The sequence below is a fragment of the Leptosomus discolor genome, chromosome 21 (genome assembly GCF_034619465.1).
Source record: "Leptosomus discolor isolate bLepDis1 chromosome 21, bLepDis1.hap2, whole genome shotgun sequence".
Classification (NCBI taxonomy): domain Eukaryota; kingdom Metazoa; phylum Chordata; class Aves; order Leptosomiformes; family Leptosomidae; genus Leptosomus; species Leptosomus discolor.
This window is the reverse complement of record NC_141411.1, coordinates 3,660,527-3,681,068: the sequence shown is the minus strand read 5'-3', so window position 1 is coordinate 3,681,068 and position 20,542 is coordinate 3,660,527. Positions and strand designations below refer to the sequence as shown.

General features: G+C 49.0%; 1 protein-coding gene across 1 annotated transcript; it reads right to left on the bottom strand.

The window, feature by feature from the left end:
* Positions 1 to 688: 688 nt before the first annotated feature.
* Positions 689 to 4,571, bottom strand: LOC147413984 (acidic mammalian chitinase-like). Its single transcript, XM_086476584.1, has 10 exons — positions 4,547 to 4,571; positions 3,936 to 3,965; positions 2,910 to 3,111; positions 2,546 to 2,602; positions 2,275 to 2,440; positions 2,051 to 2,175; positions 1,480 to 1,588; positions 1,206 to 1,391; positions 938 to 1,057; positions 689 to 838 (listed from the first exon to the last, which is right to left on the bottom strand). The coding sequence occupies exons 1-10, from the start codon at positions 4,569 to 4,571 to the stop codon at positions 689 to 691; spliced, it is 1,170 nt and encodes a 389-aa protein (XP_086332710.1).
* Between the last annotated feature and the right edge of the window lie 15,971 nt (positions 4,572 to 20,542).

The following is a 20,542-nucleotide window of genomic DNA, read 5'->3' as shown; positions in this document are numbered from 1 at the left end:
CCTGTCCCTTCACTCTGTTTGATTTCCCTCTCATGGACTGCCCTGGTGGGACAGCAAGAAAGCCCTGGGAAATGCCGGTTTATGGCTGGTTAAAATGCAGCTTGTGGATTCAGGCTCTTCCTCGAGCCTAAGTGTGAGTATCACGAGAGAATCATGGAGCATCAAAACTTTTAAAGGCAAGATGAGTTGCAACAGTGAGGATTGTTTCTTTTGCAGAACACTTTATTTAATCATTCTTATTCCATGCAATTAGATATGGGGGGTCTGTTTGCTGTAACAGGATTGGTATCTTCACGGCCAGTTGTAGCATGAGTAGCTTGTATTATAGACCAGATTGTCATGGCAATTCTAAAACAAGTTTTAATGTTCAAATATTGGTAAAATCTGCTCTTGTTGGTTAAGCCTTGATGGCTTTGCCAGCACAGAAACCACTCCCACCATAGTCACTTGAATTGTTCCTCCAGCTTGGGATTGCACTTCCACTTCCAAGTTTAGGAGCTACAGGGACTGGAGGACTGCAGAGTTAATAGGTTGCACAGCCTGAAATGAAAGAAGGAAGGAGTTTTCCTTTGGGAGGGGATTATATTAATAATGAACTCTCTTCCCTACCCTCCTTCCATGGTGCCATGCATTACAAGCACACCAGCTTTCTATAGCTATAATAACCGCAAACCCCATGTTACTTAAGCTACTCACTGCTGCTTTGCAGACCAAGGCTGTTCTTCAGGGTGGTGATGAGGGGATATTTGCCCTGATTGCAGAAAGTGCCAGTGAAGTCATCCAGATCAATGGTCCAAACCATAGCACCTCCAAAATTGTTCTTCTTCAGCCAGTCAACCTGTTCAGTGGCAGGGGAGAAATCCCATTTAGTCCCAGGACCTGCTAGTGCAGAAGGCCTCCTGCCTTCTTATTAGCACAGCCACCCATGGCACCATACCTTGATGTTGAAGCTCTTGATGTTGTCATAGCCAACCCATTCACTGCCTTTGTAAGCGTAGGGCACATCCTGGGGGGCATCCCAGGCCTGGGTGGCTCCAGAGTTCAGGAATGTGCAGATCTAGGAAAAAAGAGGAGAGAGGGAGATGTTAGCAAGTCTCCTGCAAAAAAACAGGGGTCAGAATATTGCATGGGTTAAAAATTCCTTGCTGGGAATTTTCAGGAGTGTTCGTGTTGTTGGTGGCCTAGGCGTGTAGGAGCACACATACCTCGTAGTAAGCCAAAAACCCAGACTGCTTTGTGTAAGGTCCAGCTGGCCCAGGTCCTGATGTTGGTGCCCCAATAGCAGTGTCAGATGGGTTTTGGAGGTTGAAGCTATGTCCATACGTTGGGAATCCAACAAGGAGCTTCTCAGCTGGGGCACCATTGTTCTTCCAATAGTCCATAGCATATTCCTGTAAAAAACCATCACAGTTCAAGCTGTACCAGGATTTGTAGTTAGGAATATGGCTTCCGTGGCAGAGGCTCCCAAAATATACTTACAACACTGAGGTAACTGTTACCATCACTGTACAGAGGGCTGTTCTCCCCAGTGTGTCCATCACCGGAGCTATAGAAGTCGTAAGTCATCACATGAATGTAGTCCAGGTACCTGTGGAGAACATTGCGTGCATCTGTCTCCTGGCCTGCTCAGTCACCCAGACCTGATTGTCCCTGTAGTGCTGGCCGTTTACCCCACCACATCCCTGGCCATGTCCCCACTTTCTGCAACTCTGGGTCCCTCAAGCCTCGTTTTGAGCTGGCCTTGTAAGTGCTGGAGCCAATTCTGTCCTCCAGAGGAGGAAGGCAGAGGTCAAGGCAGAGTGGGAACTGCACTGCTATGCTGGGAACCGAGATGTTCCCTGATGCCTCTGAGCAGCCTGTTGTTAGACTTTGCTTTCTGAGATGTCCCCTTCCCCACCAAACAAGCACCAGCCTCATAGTGTTCTTGGCTTATGCAAAAGAGTAGGGACCCCACATGCAATGTCGTTGGTTTCTGCCCGATAAAGGCAGAGTTTCCCTTAATGGCTTGAAGGAAGGCCACGGAACCGATACCCGAGGGTTTGCTACTCACTGTCCAAGCTCAGCAATCTGGTAGCCAGCCTGAATGTTGGAAATTCCTGCAGCAACAGCAGCGGTGATCATGAGACGGGGCTTGTTGACCTGTTGGGCTTCCTGCTCAAAGGCTGCCAGCATTTCCTGAGGGATGCCAAGAAATAGGTCTCACGTGGGTTCTCTGGACTGAGGCTTTTCATGTGACCACTTCTGTGCAGAGCAGAGGGCTTGACTAACACCTACCTTAACCAGGACGGTAAAGAGAGCCTTGTCCTGGGACGGGCTGCCCCTGGTCCCAGGGTATTCCCAGTCAATGTCCAGCCCATCAAACTCATACTGGCGCAGGAATTTGATGACAGAATTGATGAAGGTCTGGCGGTTCTCGGGAGTGGAAACCATTGTGGAGAACCTAGGGGCGCAGGGCAGGGCAGAGTTGGTGTTTGGTAGGTGCCTCTTCCCCCCCTCTCCCACCCTTTCCAGGTGCCCTTATGGGAAAGAGATGGTTTGAACTTACTTGGCTGTCCCAAAATTCCATCCTCCGATTGCAAGCAGGGTCTTCAGATTACTGTTCCTACAGAGGGAGGGACAGGAATATATTTTACTGCAAGTAAGTGTGAGGTGTAGCTGCCTTTGTGAGCTGTGATCTCTTCATTTGAAACCCAAAGAGCAAGTCCAGAGCGCACTGAGTCACTGTCACCATCCTCCAAGGACCAGTGCTGGCAGCCTGGCCTCCCCTCCCCTGCCCTTCCCTGCCCTCCCCACCACTCTCTGCCTTTTCTCATTGGCATCCCTTGACCGTGCATTGTGCCGCTGTTGTGCAGAGAACAGGCAGGACCTGAGCGGGAGAACAAGTGATGCCCTTTGCTCTCGGTACGTACTGGTTCTTCAAGCCATTGAAGGCTTTGTAAAGGGTCACATCGTTCCATTCGTAAGTTGTGATCTCGTTGTTCGACATCCCAGCGAAGGCGTAGATCAGATGGTCGCACAGGCATGGGTCGATGTTGTCAGGCATGAATTTTCCCACACCAGGCCTATACTGGGCCCAGTTGGTGAAGTAACATGACAGCACATAGGCGCTGCCTGCAGGGAGATAGAGGAGATGGGGTTGGGAGAGAAAGGAGCAGAGAGGACACATCTCTGAAATGCAGAAGGACCAGAACCCAGCTGCATGAGCCATGTTACTGCCTAGCACCATCCTTCAGGTCACACAGGAAAGGGAATGGTGTCCTGGGCTGCTTCCTTAGGAGTTAGTGACTGCACGGGGCAGCTGTGATCAGAAATGGTCGGGCAGAGTTTCCTTGCAGGGTAAGGAGTTCCAAGAAGGGGAAGTAGGGCTGGTTATCCCTCTCAGAACCGGCTCTCCAAGGATGAGAATGGATTTCTTTCCTTCCTCCTTTGTTTCAGGAGATGGTATCTATCTAGGAGCCTCTTGCACCCTTAAACTCATGAATCAGGGTCATGAGTGAGGGCTGGGTCTCTTCCCCAAATGGAATCTTTCTCCTTGGCTGCCACATGAGGAAGAAGAGAGGCAGAATGTGGTGAAGTGCCTGGAAGGGGGAAGGCTCTTGGCACATTTGTGGTGCCTCGCGTTTGACCTGCCTTGGCAAGGTTCTGCAAAGACCAAGCTCGTGGCTGCACTCCCGCTTCATTCAAGCTGAGCAGGAAGGGGCTGCTATGAGGAAGCTTGTGTGAAAGAAAGCAAGATATTTGCCCTTCAGATTGAGCATGCCGTGCTTCGTCAAGCTGTTGTCCTCAGAGACACCACAGCTGGGTGCCTGCCTGCCTGCCTGTCCTTCCTCCCCTGCGGCTTGTAAAGAATTTGCTTGTAAGTCTGTTCCAGTTGCCTGGGTGTGCCATAACTGGGAAGGTTTTGGTAAGTTGTTTTTGGGGTAGAAAGCACATACCTATCTGGGCGTTCAGCAGGAGGGCGAGACCTGGAAAGAAAAAAGTGTGGGATGAGTCTTTGAGCTGAGCGATGCAGAACTCTCATGCAGGACTGGACCCAACATAACCTTACCCTGGGTCACCGTTCATTCTGAGGGAAGTGGAGACTGAGAAAAGGAGTCACGTTTCACCAAAACCTAATCTGAATTTGTTTGAGGTTATTGTTGTATTGTCTTGAAAAAACACACAAGAATCTGGTTTCTCAAGCATAGGTCGGTTGAGTGTACATACGGAAGCGGGTACAATTTGTGGAATGATTTAAGGTGGAAACATAGAAAAGAAATTGAATTCAGAAGGCAGGAGTTCTATTTTTTGGTGGATTTTGTGGTCAAAAAGCACTTTTCCATTGCAATTAGCAAGGAATTCTGTTCATTTTTATAGCACAAAATATCTGCACGGGTCGTATTGAAAAACATAGTTATGCCTCCTGAAAGTCATTGCTGAATCTTTTCTTTTGACAGGAGAAACATCTTTAACTCCAAAAAACCTCCTGTACAACCACCCAATATAGTGAAACATCCACAGATACTTGTCATAAAGATAGAGAAATAAGTTCTGAAGCAGGACTTACCGGTAAACAAAGTGAGCTTGGCCATCTTGACCGGGACTGATCTGGTGCAGGCTGCCTCCCACTTTTATACACTCCGCTCATTTCCTCAAATCTTGTATCAACAAAATTGCACAAACATTACAAATCTCGGTAGAGATCAGTATCACCAAAACGGAGAGCAGTACAATTGGCCTTAACACTCCAGCTGGAGACACCACTATTCTCAGTCGGTGCCGTGTCATGGTGCTGGGAGAGCAGTGGCAGAAGGAGATTAGATGGCTTTTATTCTTAGACCTGGTGTTTGCAGCGAGAGGCTTTGTGTAGACACTGGCGATTACGCAGCGATAGGTGGCCGGAGCGTTCAACCTTGCCTTGTCATTGGGTCTGCCCGGAGGTGGTTGGCACTGCCAAAGCAAAGGTGGTTTGCAAGGGGTTTGTCTCCTTGGCTGGGGCAGCCAGCGAGGCAGGACAGAGCAGGGCTTAGGCTCACAGCAGTGGGCGTTTTGGGGGATGGAGGAGCTGGGCTCACTTGCCGTAGGCAAACGGTGTGTCGGGATCCAGGGGGTGTTGCGATCCGAGCTGTCTCTTGCCCACCCCATCTGAGCTTGTTGTCACTTCAGGGAAGTGGAGAGGATTTCGTGGCGTCCCTTCAGTAAAGGACAACCCACTCATCTGCTCAGTCATCCTCCCAGTTGCCAAGATAATTTTCTTCAGGGAGAAGCACCATTTTGTAGAGGTCCAGCTCTGTGAGAGAGACCCCAGGGACAGAGGTTCCTGCAGGTTGTGTTTCCTCCCACACTTATTCCCTCCTCTTCTTTGTCAGCCGTTTCCTGAGCCGAGAGACCGCTGTGCTGCCAAGCGTTCAGGTCTTGCCTCAGCTTCACAGGCAGAAAATACCTGAAACTTTTTATTCTAGATGAGCTTGTCAGCGGTCGCTGTTGTGAAAGGCTTGTCTTGAAAAGCAATGGATCTGTTCTAGCTTAAACCTCTCTCACTTCGCTGCTTGCAGGATGCAATGTCGTTCTAAGGAGAGCTGACTGGGATTTGATGAAAGGCACTTAGAGGTGCTGCAAATGCCGTTTTTAACTGAGAAGATTCTGTCTGCACACCTGGCACTGCCAAGGCTTGTGCAACTGGTAGGGTAAGGCACAGCATGCAGACGGCCAGTTGCTCTGCACTGAGATGTTGTTTAATTCGTGTCATGATCATGTGAAGTTGAATTTCTGCTAAGTCACCCGGACTTGGTTGAGTGGGAGCCTGGAAAATGCCCTCAAAGTTCCCATATCACATGCTGGCACTGAAGCAACTGCCCTGCCATCAAAGTTGATCAGGCTTCTAGATGTTGTGTGTGGAGTGGGTGAAACATGATGGAGACATGGAGGTAGGGTCTTTCTGCCAGCTTGCTAAATTGTCCCTTCATCTCTTGGGAGAGTCATTTCATCTTATGCTTAAATTCTCTTTAATGGTCTAGAAAAAAACAGCTGTGCACGAAGGACATCATGACGATTAACTTTCTAGTCTTAAGCACGTTAAGGGTGTTAAATATGATCTGGCACTATGGTAAAATGTAAGAAACTGTTTCTTTCAGACCTATGCTCTGTACTTGGCTGGTTAGTGCTTGCTGATATGCCTTGAGAGGTTTGGATGGGAACCTCATTTCCTTAGGAGCTAGAAGGATGGAATGTCCCGAGAAATCAGCGTGCTCTCTCTCACTTAGCATACAGTACAGCCTTGTCTGATACTAGCAGCATTAGTTTTCAGCCTTTTCATTTTTATCAGCTTGCCTCATAAAAACCTCTCACGCCCAAAGAATCATCTAATTCTATTAATTAAATAAAGGAAGAATTTGAGTGAGAGGAAGAAATCTCCCTGCCCATGCAGCTTCTCGATTTGCAATTAAGTGCACCTTGAAAGCACTGCAGGTGATAAAATAAAAGCAAAATCAAAGTATTAGCTTGTAGTTTTAACTAAGGAGAGCATCTTCCTCCTGCTTTACAAGAATCTTGTAGTCAGTGGCCGCGTACTATCAGCAATTAAAATATCCAACAGTAGGTGTCAATGTTGCTTCCTCTTCCCAACCGCGTAGCTGGAGCGCTTTCCTAGCAGTCTTCTGATAACACTTCAAGAAATGTGCTTGCAGGCCAGAAAGCTTAGTTGCTGCTCCTCTTTGTTTAATCACAGAGATCTGAGATTAACAGGAAATTTCTTGCACTTTCAAACAGAAATGGAATGCTTCATTCTTGCTATAGAAAAATAACCAGGATAAAGGCTAACCTTTGTTCAGGTCAGTTCTCCAGAGCTGTATAACCTACATAAGACGTGACCATCCTGGAGCGAAAGAGAAGCTGTTAAAGCCATCTATCCAAAAACTAGCCAAACCTTGCAACATGTCCGCATCCCTACGAAGACATTTGTCATTTTGTTGACATGCCCAGGAGCTGCATTCCCTACAGAAGAGCAGCGCAGCACCTTGGCAGGGTACTAATAATTCTGTGCTTTTAGGCTGTCTCAAATGTTTCAGTCACCTGCTTATATCACTGACAAAGAATTGAGGCTCACTTTCTGTCTCTCCTGCCTTTCCTTACCAGCATAGTAAGTATTTATTGCAAGGGGAAAATGGGCTTGTGTAGTCAGTTTAAAGATAGAAACTTAATTTCCCTGGGTCCATGTTATGTGTGGGCAGTCTCTGCAATATGCCTAGTTTTATCCAAGTGGCTTTGGGTGAAGCAGGCCTAAACTGTGTGTGGCCTTGCCATATGCCCCTTATTAATCTGCTAGGAAAAGGGGATTTCGAACCATCTCTGATGTGTTTATGGTTTCTGAACCTTTCCTTTCTACTGGGCACTTTTTTGCTGTGGAGCAAACCCTGATTTTCTCACTGGCAAAACATAAAGCAGTCACACCAGATTATTCACTCCAATGATACATGTTACATCCTGACAGCAGTTCAGCAGGTTCTCCTAACAACTGCCTGGTTTTGCTCAAAGCTCTATATACTCGATAAGCATTTTATCATGAAGATCAGAGCAGTGTTATCTACTCCTTCCTGGCAAGCTACATCTAAATGCAGCCATCCTGGACATAGTAAGCAGCTTCAGACTCCTACCCCATGCTTGATCCTTTTGGAGTGCAAGCTCATGCTCTAGGGCCTGTAAAAGAGAATGTACTTCTGGTGCCAGCACATGTCAATGGCCTATACCACAGCCCTGCCTAAACTGTGCTGTGTCAAATATCAAACCTTTGGGAGCAGCAAAAGCAAGCAGAACAAAATCAACAACCCCTTTGTACGTAAACGCCTGCAGCAAGAAGTAACCCTTTATTTTCACTTTGCTGAAAGTGAGAGAGCTTTTGTGCCATAATCAGGACAGCCTGACTCAATGGTGGTTTTATTTCTTACAAGGCCTTTGCTTTTACCTTGCCATCTTGGCAAAAGTTTACCCGCTTGGCTTGGCTATTCCTTGAAGGGAGGAATATCAACTCATCGCTGCCTGCTGCTTTGAGTTGTGTTGCTTCCAATGCCCAGTCTGGGAGGTGTTAGGAGACAGCCTGTTCTCCTCCTCTTCCTTTGTTTATGCTTTAGATAGAGGAATGGCAGAGTTTCTTCCTTTCAAAAGCAGCATGAAAGGTATCAGGAGTCTGGTCATCCTGGACCCAACACTCTGCATATCCTGAGGATGGAGTTGAGCTGGAGGCAGGGGAAGGAATAGGCTCTGCAAGCCGAAACTCAATTAGAGATGCACGGAGCATGTTTAAAGAGACCCATTTGGGTCTCCTATCAAGAGCTTTGGTGATACTGCTGGTCTCTCAATGGCTTATCAGCTTTTAATAACTGAGCTCTATTTGGGGGCTGCTGACCTTCTTGGAGAACTGTCCCACTCTCTTCAGGAGTCTGACAGAGAATTAAGAAAATACGGCCGCAGTGTCAGGGGCCAAACCTGTGAAAATTTGGCTCCCCATCCAGTTGTGTACGTATGCACTTGCTTAGGTTACTGATGCTATAATCCGATGCCTGTAAATGGGAGTCCTGAAAAATGATCTCTCCTACCTCCCAGTCACGTAACCCTTGGACGTGTCCTTCGCTGTGCCGCACACAGAGCTGATGGTGGCTGGTGTAACAGTATCTGGGCAAACAGGAGAGAGCTGGAACACCTACAGGTCTGGCATCTGCTTAGCTGCCTGACAGAGCTTTCAGAGTGATTCGGGAGCTGTCCTGGTCCGAATCCCTTTCTCCTCTTCTAAACTGATCCCTTAGTATTGCTGAAAGACTCATGCTGCTGCTGCCAGGAGAGCCATGCTGCGGCAAGCCCGGGCTGAAGAGCCAGCACCGCTACCTCCGGTGTAACATGGTCTATCCAGGAGCACGAGACGCGCAGGAAATGTCTGGCATCTGTTCTTGTTCAGATTCACAGCAAGAAATTAGGAGCTGTAAAGCTTCTCAGATGCCCTCTTCCAAAAGATGATCATGCCATGTAGGTCTTGGGTGGGGACTTTGCGCAGACAGGCGCTCAGGGCACTTTGCCTGTACAGGACAGCCAGGAGAGACTCGTATCTCTTTGATTCTTATGACACCGGTTCGTTGTTTAAAGGTCTCTGGTTTTAAGCCCGCTTTCCCCAGTACTAACTCCTTGTTACAAAGGCTGGATCTGTTCTGCTTCACGTCATCTTCCCCTGGCATTTGATTTCCCTTCTCTCCACAGCTCATTGAGTGGAACTAAAGAACGGCTGATTTTCAGATACCAACCATTCCCTGCCTCCCGGGGGAAATTCTTGCCTTCTGCATGTACGTTCCCAGAAATATCATCTCTGACTCACCCTGATTACGAAATGCTGCAGCCATTTCCCCAGCTACCTCTACAGAGTGTCATCATTTATTCACCTTTTGTCCCCAGGTATATTTTATAAGGACTTAGAAGAGTTCTTTTCATGAGGAATTTGATGTGGTACTGCAATCGCCTATTGCATATTCTTTCCTTACAGCACATCTTTCATCTTTCTTTATTCTCTGTTGGCACTAAACTGCTATAATTAGGAGCTGTAAACAAATCTCAAGCTTCTCTGATGTTGTGAAACACTCAAACTTGATTGCTGACCCTCCTGTTCCTCAAATAAACCTTGACTCGGCACTGCAGGCATCCTACTAGCATTCCCTGGTGATTAGGATTGGGGCAATGTGTTCACCAGCTCTCTGGTGGTGGTGAACCCCAGTGAACAGGGTGCTCTGTGCCTAGGAACGGGCTGCAGATCCTTCCACCTGTCCTTGTAGCCAAGTGTTCATCTCAAGAATTACTTCCTGGCGCGTCAGCAAGTGAGAGCAGGCCTTCAAAAGGGGGCATGTGTGCACAGGATACAGATTCACAAATTGCTCACTTGCACATAAATATCTGTGCCCAAATGCAGGTGTGTGCAGGTGGGCAAAACGTACTGCAAAAAGGTTATATATGCATGAATGAACGTGCATGTGGGTGTTATTTTTGCTGAGGAAATACCACACGAAGAATGTTATGTCACATGCAAATTTGTTATAGTCTGATCTTTCAAAAATTTGATTTATTAAAGCATATAATCTTCAAAAATCCACTTAAGATTGATAACGCATATTAGAGCCTGAACTATTAGAACCTATTCTTCAGAAAAATATCAGCACCCAGCATGCAGCTCTTGAACTTCTTACAGCCAGGATTCAAAGTGGCAGGTTCAATCAGGCTGCTCCATGTAACATGACCTGTTTTCCCCATCCATCTCACCCTGACAATCCCCATTATCTGTGAGGCAAGAACCAGATGTCCTGGATCGCGAGCTGAGACTAGCTGAGAGTATTGGGTGCTAATCCCTCCCTGACGCTGCAGCCGGGCACTGCGGTGCAGCCATCGTCGTGCGTTTGCATCCCGTGATCGTGAGGTCTCGTCGTTACCAGTAACTTACAGCAGGGCTACAGGAACTTCCCTTTGGGCTCGTCCTTTTTCCTCTGAACCCTTCAGAGGAGGCTCTGCCCCACAACAGCTCGTCTAATTACTTAGTAAGCTCTTTTTCTGGTTAGCCGACATCTGCCCATTTTCAATTAATCCTTGTTCGCAAGCTCGATAACCTGAGCCATCTGTGTAGGTAAGAGAGATAAGCTTCCCATTAAACATTTACAGGACATAACAAGAGAGTATTGAAGCAACTGTTGCTGAGACAACCCAGGCGGGTGTCTGTGTGCGGGGGAGTAGTGACCCCGTGCCGCTCACTGCCACGCTGATAGCGAACAAGAAAAACATACGGGTCTAAAAATGTATGTGGACCATCACACACCCCCGAAAGGGTACGTGCTTCTCTCTCTTACGACCATGAATGTTCTTGCTACATTAGCATGATAAAGGCTTTTAAAATAATTCAGCAGCATTTTGGGCCCTAGAAGTTCTAGCAACCAAATAGCCTTTAAATAAACCATTCACTACTTACGCAGCAGATGCCCTTTAACCTCAGGTGCTTAAAATAGCTCAGAAGTCAGTCTGACCCCCCTGTTCAGCTTTCCTGAGCAGGGTGAAACGTGTCCTTAACTCTCGGCAGAGACATTATCTTTATCCCCACACTTCATCATTTGCTGTCCTTGCTTTGAGAGAACAGTTCTGTTCCAAAATCTCGCTAGGATGGGGTTTTATCTCACAGGGTGCCTCTGTCCTTTTTCCTGTTCAAGGTTTCCATCCCTGGGGCAGCACGGAGAACCAGATCCTTTGCCAATATATCCCATTCCCTCAACAGCAATTAGAGCCAACAGAGAGGCAAAGTTTTGCCTAAAAATCTTTATGAAAACGAAACAGTCTCAGGAGTGAAGCCAGGGCATTGACAACTTTTTAAGCGTATCTCAAGATCCCAGGTGAGGGTTGGCAGATAATCCCTTTTACGGGTGTAAAGAGTTTAAGGGGCCACAAAAGGGTGACCCCTCTGCTCCCTCAGCGCCAAGGAGAAGCACAAGCAACCGTGGCAGCAATCTTCGGAGCTGTGAGTGAACTTCTCCAGGGCTCGGGGAACCAGAGGGACCTCAGGGGACCAGAGAGACCTCAGTGGCACAACCACAGGGCTGGTTCCTTCACGGTAATTCTGGCACAGAGCCACGTGTGAGCAGCACCAGCCCTGCTGCTCCCGGGCACCTCTGGCCAGGTCTGCCATCGGATCCAGGCTCTGCGAACTGATCCTTGCTGCCAGCTGGCCTGATGGAAAATGGAGGGCACGAACGTGGAGGGTGTGCACATCAGGGGTGTACACGTGTTGAGGGTGTAGACATATTGAGGGTGTACACGTCAGGGGTGTAGACATATTGAGGGTGTAGACATATTGAGGGTGTACACATATCGAGGGTGTACACATCGAGGGGATGCACGTGGTGGTCTTAAGCCTGGCTGCGAACCGGCATCACGGGTAACCTGCTGGCTGGCAAGTTGCTGCTTGCATGAAGCTAGTTTGGAGCTAGCTTGGGAGGGAGAGGTGATCAGCTCTCCACCTTCCTGTGGGGTCCAAGATGCTGGTGTAGTAAGTGCACAGCCCTGTACCAGTACCCTTGAAAAAGCACCTACCTCTGTTAGCTAATGGCTACAGAAGGCTCCTATCCCCAGTGCAGACCAGTCAAGATCTCTGCAATCACACATTTGTACTGGTAACATTTTCCCTCTGAGGGAGCAGGCTGCCAGCCTGATTGTCTCGCTGTTGGGAGCTTGAGCTTCGATCGCAAGGGGCTGTGGCTGACCCTCTAGCTCTGCTGGGCGAAGCTGCCTGCTTTGTGCACTCCTGTTTGGGGTGAGGCGCTGAGAAGCAGAGATCTGGGGTGGTTTGTAGTGTTGCTGTCAGCAAGTTATGGGAGAATCCGTGTGTCCTGGGGACAGGAGACTGGGGTGCCTCATCAGGGTACCTTGCTTCCCGCTTGGTTCACTCTCAACTTTTGCTTACAACGTAGGAGTTGTGCTTCAGTCCAGGAACCGAAACACCTAGTGCAGGCAGCTGTCTGCCCGGCCGTATCTAAAGGCAGACTGAATTTCACAAGCCCCAGTCTGTGCTGGCTGGTGTCATTCAGAGCAGATTCAGCAAATAATTCTGAATATTGCAGACATGAGAGAAAACCCAGGTAAGCTGAGGACTGTGGCTAACTTGAAAGCAGTAAAAGTGAAATTCATCAAAGAAACTACCAATTACTTGCTTCACTCAGGGACATGCTGCAGGGAAGGAAGCACTGGGTTTCCAGTGCGTGAACACATTTCTGCTGAGCGCTTGCATGCTGGCGAGCCTGTTCAGTGGGGCGTGGGAGTGGGGAAGTTGGAGTAAGGGCATTGTCCTCAGTTTAATCTTGTATTCATTATCTTTCAGTAGAGGGACTCTCCTCTGGGGCTGATCTAGGGCAGAGACAGCCTTGAAAAGCTGCCAGGTTTGTTTGGGTGGTGGTGGAGGAAGTGGAAGTAGAAGCGTCTGTATAATAGTCTCTTGAAGCAATCATTTCTCATCATTGATCAGACACGGTGAGGGGGGGTGTGAAGGGGCTTCCCTTCAATTTGCTGACCCTTTATTTTACCCACAGGGAAATGAACACACCCTTGTCCCACCCCTAGCTGGGACATGGCCCCCTGAGATGCTCTCTGTGCCTCTCCTCCTTCCCTTCCGTACAGGCTGGACTCTATCAAGCATCCAGGCACCCTGAATGTGCTTCTCACCAGGAGCCCTTTGTTGTCCTGCCAATCTCTACAAAAACTTTACAATCTGCTGGTGCCTACCACAGTACCACAACTCCTGGCAGCGACGCGGCAGGCTCCGGAGCCTGTTCCCCTGCCTTTGTTACCCAGGGAAGCGACATGCGGGCTTTCCTTCTTTGGAAGCGTGGCTCTGCTCCACGTCCCCACTCTGCTCTGCCCTCCATGCAGAGTTTCACTGTGCTGTGTGGCTTGTCTCCGACGTCACATGTTTTTAAGAAGCTCTTGCCAGCTTCCTCGCCGAGGAGCTGATCCTGCTGACGTCTGCAGAGCAGGCCACGTCAGGCACGGCCGGGAAGGGAAACGCAGTCCTTTTTTGGGTGCAGACTCGAGCAAAGTCTATTGGCCCCAGCAGAAAGGAGGGCTGAGATTCAGGAACAGCTGGGCTCTGTCAGTAATTTACCACTAAGAGCTTAAACAATACCCAGGATAAACACACTCCAGGACTGGCAGACCTCCCTCTTTTTCTCAGCTCAGCACAATATTTTCCTTTCTCTTTTAAAAATGTTATTTCACTGCTGATAATTAACTCAAGTGGAATGCTTTTTTAGAGTTATATTTAGATTTTCTTCTCCGACGCACTCCCCCATTCCAACTTCTCTACTGCAGCTCTATCACCGTGCTTTTTGAAATGGAAACCATCATTTGCCTTCCACAAAACTCAGCAGTTTCATGTCCCAAGGCAGCACCTGAACTGGGGCGCTTTGAGGGGTTCAAAAAGTCTGTGTTCGTGGAGGAAGAGAACTAGAGTAGCAAAGCAGAACCACTCCACACCTTCAGCTTCAGTCTGGGGGCTTTCAAGTGCCTGGAAAAGAGGAGAAAACCAGCCCTGGATCAAAGCACACTTAAAGTGGCATGTTATTCAGAGTAGGTTATAGATATGCTCACATATTTGGAAAATTGGACAGTTTACAACAAGTCTTTAAGATAGGCTTAAGTCAAATCCCCACCTGCCTGCTCCTTAGCTTCTGGGAAAACCCCAAGCTAGACGCAAAATCCGTAGCAAGGCATCTTTCCCCAGCACCCACATCCTACCTGCCTGGCAAGTCTTTGCTTCCTCTGCCTTCCCTGGAGCTCTGACATGGCCATGCGCTGCACAGTTCCTCCTTTCCTGTGGGTGGTTGTGAGATAAGACAGCTCTGTTCTGCGCCTACGTGGCGTAGCTCAAAAAAAATAAATAAAAAAATCAGGCTACCAAGGTTACAGAGCTGTGAGGAGGAGATAGTTAATCTGAGAACAGCTTTCTACCCTTGCATCAACAGCCCAAAATGAAGGACAATTACAGTGCTGCCATTGTGGGACACTGCTGCTCGGCTGGAAAATCCCTTTACCCACCCCCAGCCCAGCCTGACCCTGGGGCCTCCCAGCGCTCGGGCCTGGTTTAAGGAGTGTGTTGCCATAAGTGAGGGTCACACCCAGGTCTCTAATCTTATCGAGCAGCGGTGGAAACCTGTTCAGCAGGGTCATAGAGCAAGACACAAAGTGGGTCCATCAGGAATACTTCTGTTTTTCTCGTTTTGGTCAAGACGTGGTCAGAATCTTTTCTAGCCCATGTGTGATGCCTTTCTTTGCATAGTTAAAGCTGCATAAAGTGTAATTAGGCAGCCCCATATAATTAAGACAATTATGTAAGGTAAACACCCCACAGAGTAATTGTGGCCAATTTTTAGCATACCCAGGGGCACTTACAGGGCCCAAGATGGCCCTTCAAATGATTTACCTGCTCACATGTCTCTAAAGCACTCATCTTAGGTGTGTCTTAGGTGACATCTTTGAAGTGGACATTATTGCTCTGCTCCTGCTGAGGAACAGCTGGCTGGAGAAGTACTGGGGTTTTCCTTCTTTCTTGCAAAAAAAGGAGTTTCGTGTCTTCTTTCTGTTCTGAAGCAGACTGAAACTGAGACTCTGGATGTCTGTGACCCAGATTCAGATGTGACCCGCCAGAAGAAGGGCTTGACTTTGAGAGCTGCCACTGCAGGGGGAGTGTGGGTTGCTCTGGGCAGAGACACGCTTGCTGTCTTCCTCTCCTGCTTTTTGATGAGAAATTCCAGCCAGGTTCTGAGAAATCTTCCCAAGAAAATGGTGCTAAAGGGAAAAAACTTCCTTGAAGTGTTTTGTGTGTAGTGGAAGGATATATTTGTTCTGCGAATACCATGAGATTTCTCCGTTAGATCCTGGTCTTTTGAGACAAAAGGCAGCTATCTGCTTTATTCTACCCTTTTACCAGGTTCCTGAAAGCCATCTTGTCCCTTCCCTGCCTGAAGATTGACCTCTGCTGAAGCAGCAAAATGCCTGAGGCAAGCATAACCTAATCTGCATCTCAGCTCTAAATCTGGAGTCACTCCGTCCTCCTCCAGGGAAATACGAGCCAGGATCTGGCTATGATAACAACGTCAGCACCGATCCTGGTACAGAAGGCAGAGAGTCACCTGAGCCCTAGGAAGGACACTGTTAAGATCCAGAGGCTGAAGGAAGTGGTAAGTTGGAAAAAATTGCATCATTGCCCACCCCCACTAGCCAGGAAGAGCCCTTCTTGCTGTGTGCTGTCTGTGCTTGGAGGAGGAGGCATCATGAGCGCAAGTCTTGGAGTCAGCAGAGCTGCCCACAGGGCACCTATTTGCTTTTTGGGTGGACCAGATCCTCCTCGTAGCTCACCAGTAGTACTCCTGGGATGTTTTCTGATGCATGTATTCCAGTCTGCACAGAGCTCAGGCCTTCGCTTTCTGAAAATAAAGCTGAAAGAACTCTGTGAACGAGCTCTGGGATACAGCAGGGTGCGAGGAAAGGCTGAATACCAACCCGTGGTGCTACAACACCCTGCTCCCTCTGGCTCACCAGGCCTAGTGTTCTGCTGTGCTGGTGTCCATCCAAGGGAGCTCCAGGAAAGTCAGGGAATTTAATGATTTTGGTAGCTTCTAAAATGTTTAAAATCATAATGGGTCTTCTACCCTCTTCCCGCCCCAAAACACACATCAACATCCAAAACCGAAATTTGATTTTCTTCTTCATTTTTTTTCTCTGCTTCTTTCAGCTGACTCCTATGTTTCAGACCTTAACATGGATCTGCAGAGTCAGTTCATGTTTTCAATTTTCTTTTCAGCAGTAACCTCTTTTTAATTAAAAGCTTGCCCCTTGCAGGAGGGAGAGAAAAGCTTCAAACATGAGATGACTTGTGATGAGATATCAAGCGCTGGCAACTTTACGCTGGTATTTATAATGGTGGAACAGAACAGTTTGAGCACAATGTGGCCTTGCTAGAAAGAGGGAAAACAGCCATTTATGGCAGACAAACGTGTACAGTGGCCAAGAAGGGCCCTCCTGGGCTCTGGAGCAGGCAGGGTGAAGGGTGCATGAGTTATTATTAGCTGCTTTGTATGGTAAAGAGGGCTTTCAGTTGCCTGGTCTCTGCAAAAGCTGCTTCACTCAGGAGTACTCTTGAGAATGAGGGAGTGGAAGGCAGGAATTTGAGACCCTTTTAAGGTCTGTTTACTCTTCCAGCCTCAGCAGATTTCAAGGGCATATATATGAGGCAAATCTGAAACGCTTATCGTGGTGAGAGCTGCAGGCACAGGAGGGAGTGGAGATCCCTGGAGCCCTGTCAGCCAGGACTAATGGATCACATGGGAATGTTTTCCTGCCCCACTGGGTCATTTCCGTACCCAGTGTCCATGGCCTGGCTTGAGAACGGCCCCGTTGCAGGGACCATAAGAAAACAGTCCTGGGTCTTGTGTTTTTGTGAGGCTTGTTGCTGCAGGGAAACTGGAAGGTGGTTTTCCCCTCCCTTCCCCTCTTGCACAGTGTCTTCTGTGGGGAGACCTTCACGGCATTCATCCTCTTTCTAGCAGAGGTTTGCCTCACAGCTACATTCCCAGCTCCTTCCACTCATTAGAAATGCACTTTTTTAGGTTCCTAAGTCTCCAGGTGCTTTCATCATGGCAAGGGAGCCTCCATGTGCATCAGGAAACTGAGGCACCTACTGAGAAAAAGTGAGTTGCTTTTGCAAATCCAGAGCAGGATCAACCCTAGCGTGCTTGTTCAACTGCTTTTCAGGCCTGCTGAGAGGAACATGATCCTAAGCACACACAGCAGAGCTGGACAGTGAGGGACTTCAACCTGGCTTCACACCTTGAGATGGGTAGCAGGGGTGTGGTTAGCTTTTGAACAGGCTCTAACAAGCTACATCAGAGTTGAAAACCTTGATAGACGTCCACAGCATCCCATACTGGAGGTTGCAGAAGCATGTGAGCCATAACTCTTGTTTTACACTGCCATAACATCTTCAATGCTGAGATCCAGATTTCCCAAATGCTGGTGAAACTGTTTTGGGCAGCTCTTTAATCATGAATACTAACTTTCAAATCTTGGGTTACCCAACAAGCTTTTGCATCCAGACCTGAGTCTGGTCAGGGTGAGGCAGACAGCTAGAATGTAGGCAGAGGATCTTAGCTGCAGAGCTGCCGTGCCTCTGCGTGGCTCTGACACAGCAGACTGGGCTCATCTGGTACTGGAGCTGCTGGGGATGCTGGGAACAAAAGATGTGTGACTTGGTGGTTAGGAATGTGAGTTTTGGGGGGACACTTCAGTTCAATTCCTGGCTCCATCACAAACCGCTGGCCTGCCCCAGGCATGCCATTATGCTTTCCTGCGACTCAGTTTACCTTCTGGGAAATAGGGGAGAAGAAATAGCACCCTACTTTGTGGGCTGGTTTTGGGGGATAGCTGTATTAAAGACACTTCAGTCTTGCAGGCCTCGGGGTATCCTGTGCAGGTGGAGGTGAGTTGCTGAGCCCACGGTGCCCAGGCAGGATGGTGCTGGCTGTGAAGGGAAGGAGCAGGTTGCCTCCTGCTCTAACAGAGGGGCTCCAATCCCTGCCTGGCACCTCTGTCCCCTTCCCTGGCCTGTGCTGATGTCTCAGCTGCTGGCAGCTTGGGCTGTGCTTTCCTGGCTGTGAGGGAGGTTTCCTGACAGGGCCCTGTGTATAATTCCCTCAGCACGGCCTCAGCCAAGGCTCAGGAAGGGGAAAGTGGGTTATTGTTATTGTTTTTCCAAACCTCCTTTTGTTTTCTAAGGAATGTGGCTGCAAAGCCCTCCTGCCAAGGCTTCTCTTGAGAGCCCTGCTCTGACGGCAAGTCCTCCTTGGGGCTGCTGTGCCCAACGGGGGATGTATGTCAGCAAGTGAGCTGCGTGTTGTTTCTTTTACAACCGAGTAGCTATTCCCCTTGTGACACAGCTCACCCTGCTCTCCACCCTCCCACGCACTGTGGCTATCACAGATCTTCAGTGTTTCCTTCGCACAGCCTTTTTCTCTGTCACCTCGTGGGGAACAGCGTCCGTGCTCTGGATTTCCAGTCGTTGTTCTTGGCATGTCTCAGCCACCGTGTTTGTTTTTTGGCGCCTGCTCAAATTCCAGAGGTGCTGAGATCCCAGACGGCTTCGCTGACCTCCCTGTGGGAGACAGGGACATAGCTGTCTGGGGTGGGAGTGGGACCATCCCTGCCATTACAAGTGGGTGGGGTGGGGCAGGGCTGGGGTATAACCGGGCTCCCAAAAGCATTAATTACAGTGTGAGCTGGTGATGAGCATGTGGAAGACGATCACTCCAAGGAGCTCTGGGGAACGCTGGTCAGCAGGGGTGCACTGAAGCAGCCTGGGCCAGGGGGGGCTGGTCTCTCAGGATCGTCTATGCTCTGTCAGAGTCCTTGGGGCCAGGTCTTTGACCATCACATCCCTGCCATACCTCAGAGCAGCCTCCTGGAGACAATTTCCAGGATATTGAAGTTATGTTTAGCTTAAGCAGGTTTAAATGTGCCCGTTTCATTCCAAACCTAGCTTCTACATGAAGCTCCTGGGTTTTTGTAAAGCGAGACCAAAGTCCCGAGCAGAAATTGAGCAAGAGATCAAGGCCTTGGACAGGCACCAAGGTCTGACCTGAAAATGGCTCAGGAATCCAGCCCGTACCTCCTCTCCTCAAATGTGCACAGATAAAATCATGACACTCTTAATTCCTCTAAATATGAGCAGAAAAATGCCCCCAGAGACTCTGCTAAAGCCTTGATTGTTGCTGAAATGCAGAAATATGAAGCGAGAGCTTATGTGCTACTCCTGTGAGTAACAGATGTGGCTGTAACCTGAAATTTGGGATCCAAACCGAGATGAACTCTGTATGCAATCCAAAGCCATGCCTAAACCCAGATTTTTGAGTAAATGACCCCTACTTTAATAACTAACCAACTCCCTCCTTCCCTCCCTGGTTGCACACACCCTGGCAGTGCCGGGCGAGTTCCAGCGCTGAAGCCAGGTATCTGTTTGGCTTCAGCCTCTCTGACTTTCCTGAATAACAGAATTTTCTGTGGGACTTCAGCGACAGGCAGAGTGAAGAAAACCCCATCGGCTCTGCCGGATTCTGCAAGACATCAGGCACCCACGTGAGCGCTGGTACTAAGTCTGTCTTTGCCCTGATGCTCAACTGGCCTTTGGTGTTAGCTACAAAGGAGCTGTGTTCTGGTTAGGGAGAGCACGCTGGTCACGTGTGAAATCGTGGAGAGTGAGGAGGTTTGCAAAGAACCGGTGGGTGGATGCATGTGGTACACCCTGTGCCTGCCTCCCCCTGCCCAGGTGCAGCACCCCACCAAAAACCAATTAGCTGGCTTTGCCAGGGAGGGCGAGGAATCCTTGGGAACAGCCTAGAGCAGTCCTGCAGAGTCCACCTGCTACCCAGGAGGTATCTCTCCAAGCAGGGATCAGCCTGCCTCTTGGGAAAGGGCACCACCCAGATCTGAGCTCTTGTAGGGTGTTGCCCTGCTTTATCTGGGCCGTCTTTGTGCACTAATTGATGTTTGCAGGGGTTGGGAGGTTTGCTGGGCTCTGGGAAGCGATGGCTTCTTTCATATTTGTGGGTGTAGCCTGAGAAGAACCCCAAGGACCTTCTCCCAGTGTCCCTTCTCTCCCACGCTGGAGCCTGGACCATCCTGCAGCTCTTGCTGGCTGTAAGACAAAAGTCCTCCTGTAGATTTGCAGTCTGGGCATAGAGAGGCCACAGGGAGAGGGATGGATTGGGCAGAGCTTCGTCAGTACAGCAGCTCTAGATTAGGCCTGACATAACCTGGGCTGTGGAGTTCAGCTGCGGACCAGGAAGAGAGCTGGTGCGGAGGGAGAGGAGGGGAAGCCAGATCCATATGGCCAGATCCATAGCCTGGGATGGTCATGAGATTCTGGACTTGGCCCTCACCAGGTCAGCTTGCCATAAACTAGAGTAGGCTGAAATCTGGAAGTCCTACAGCTACTTGTCTCCTCTTTTGTTGC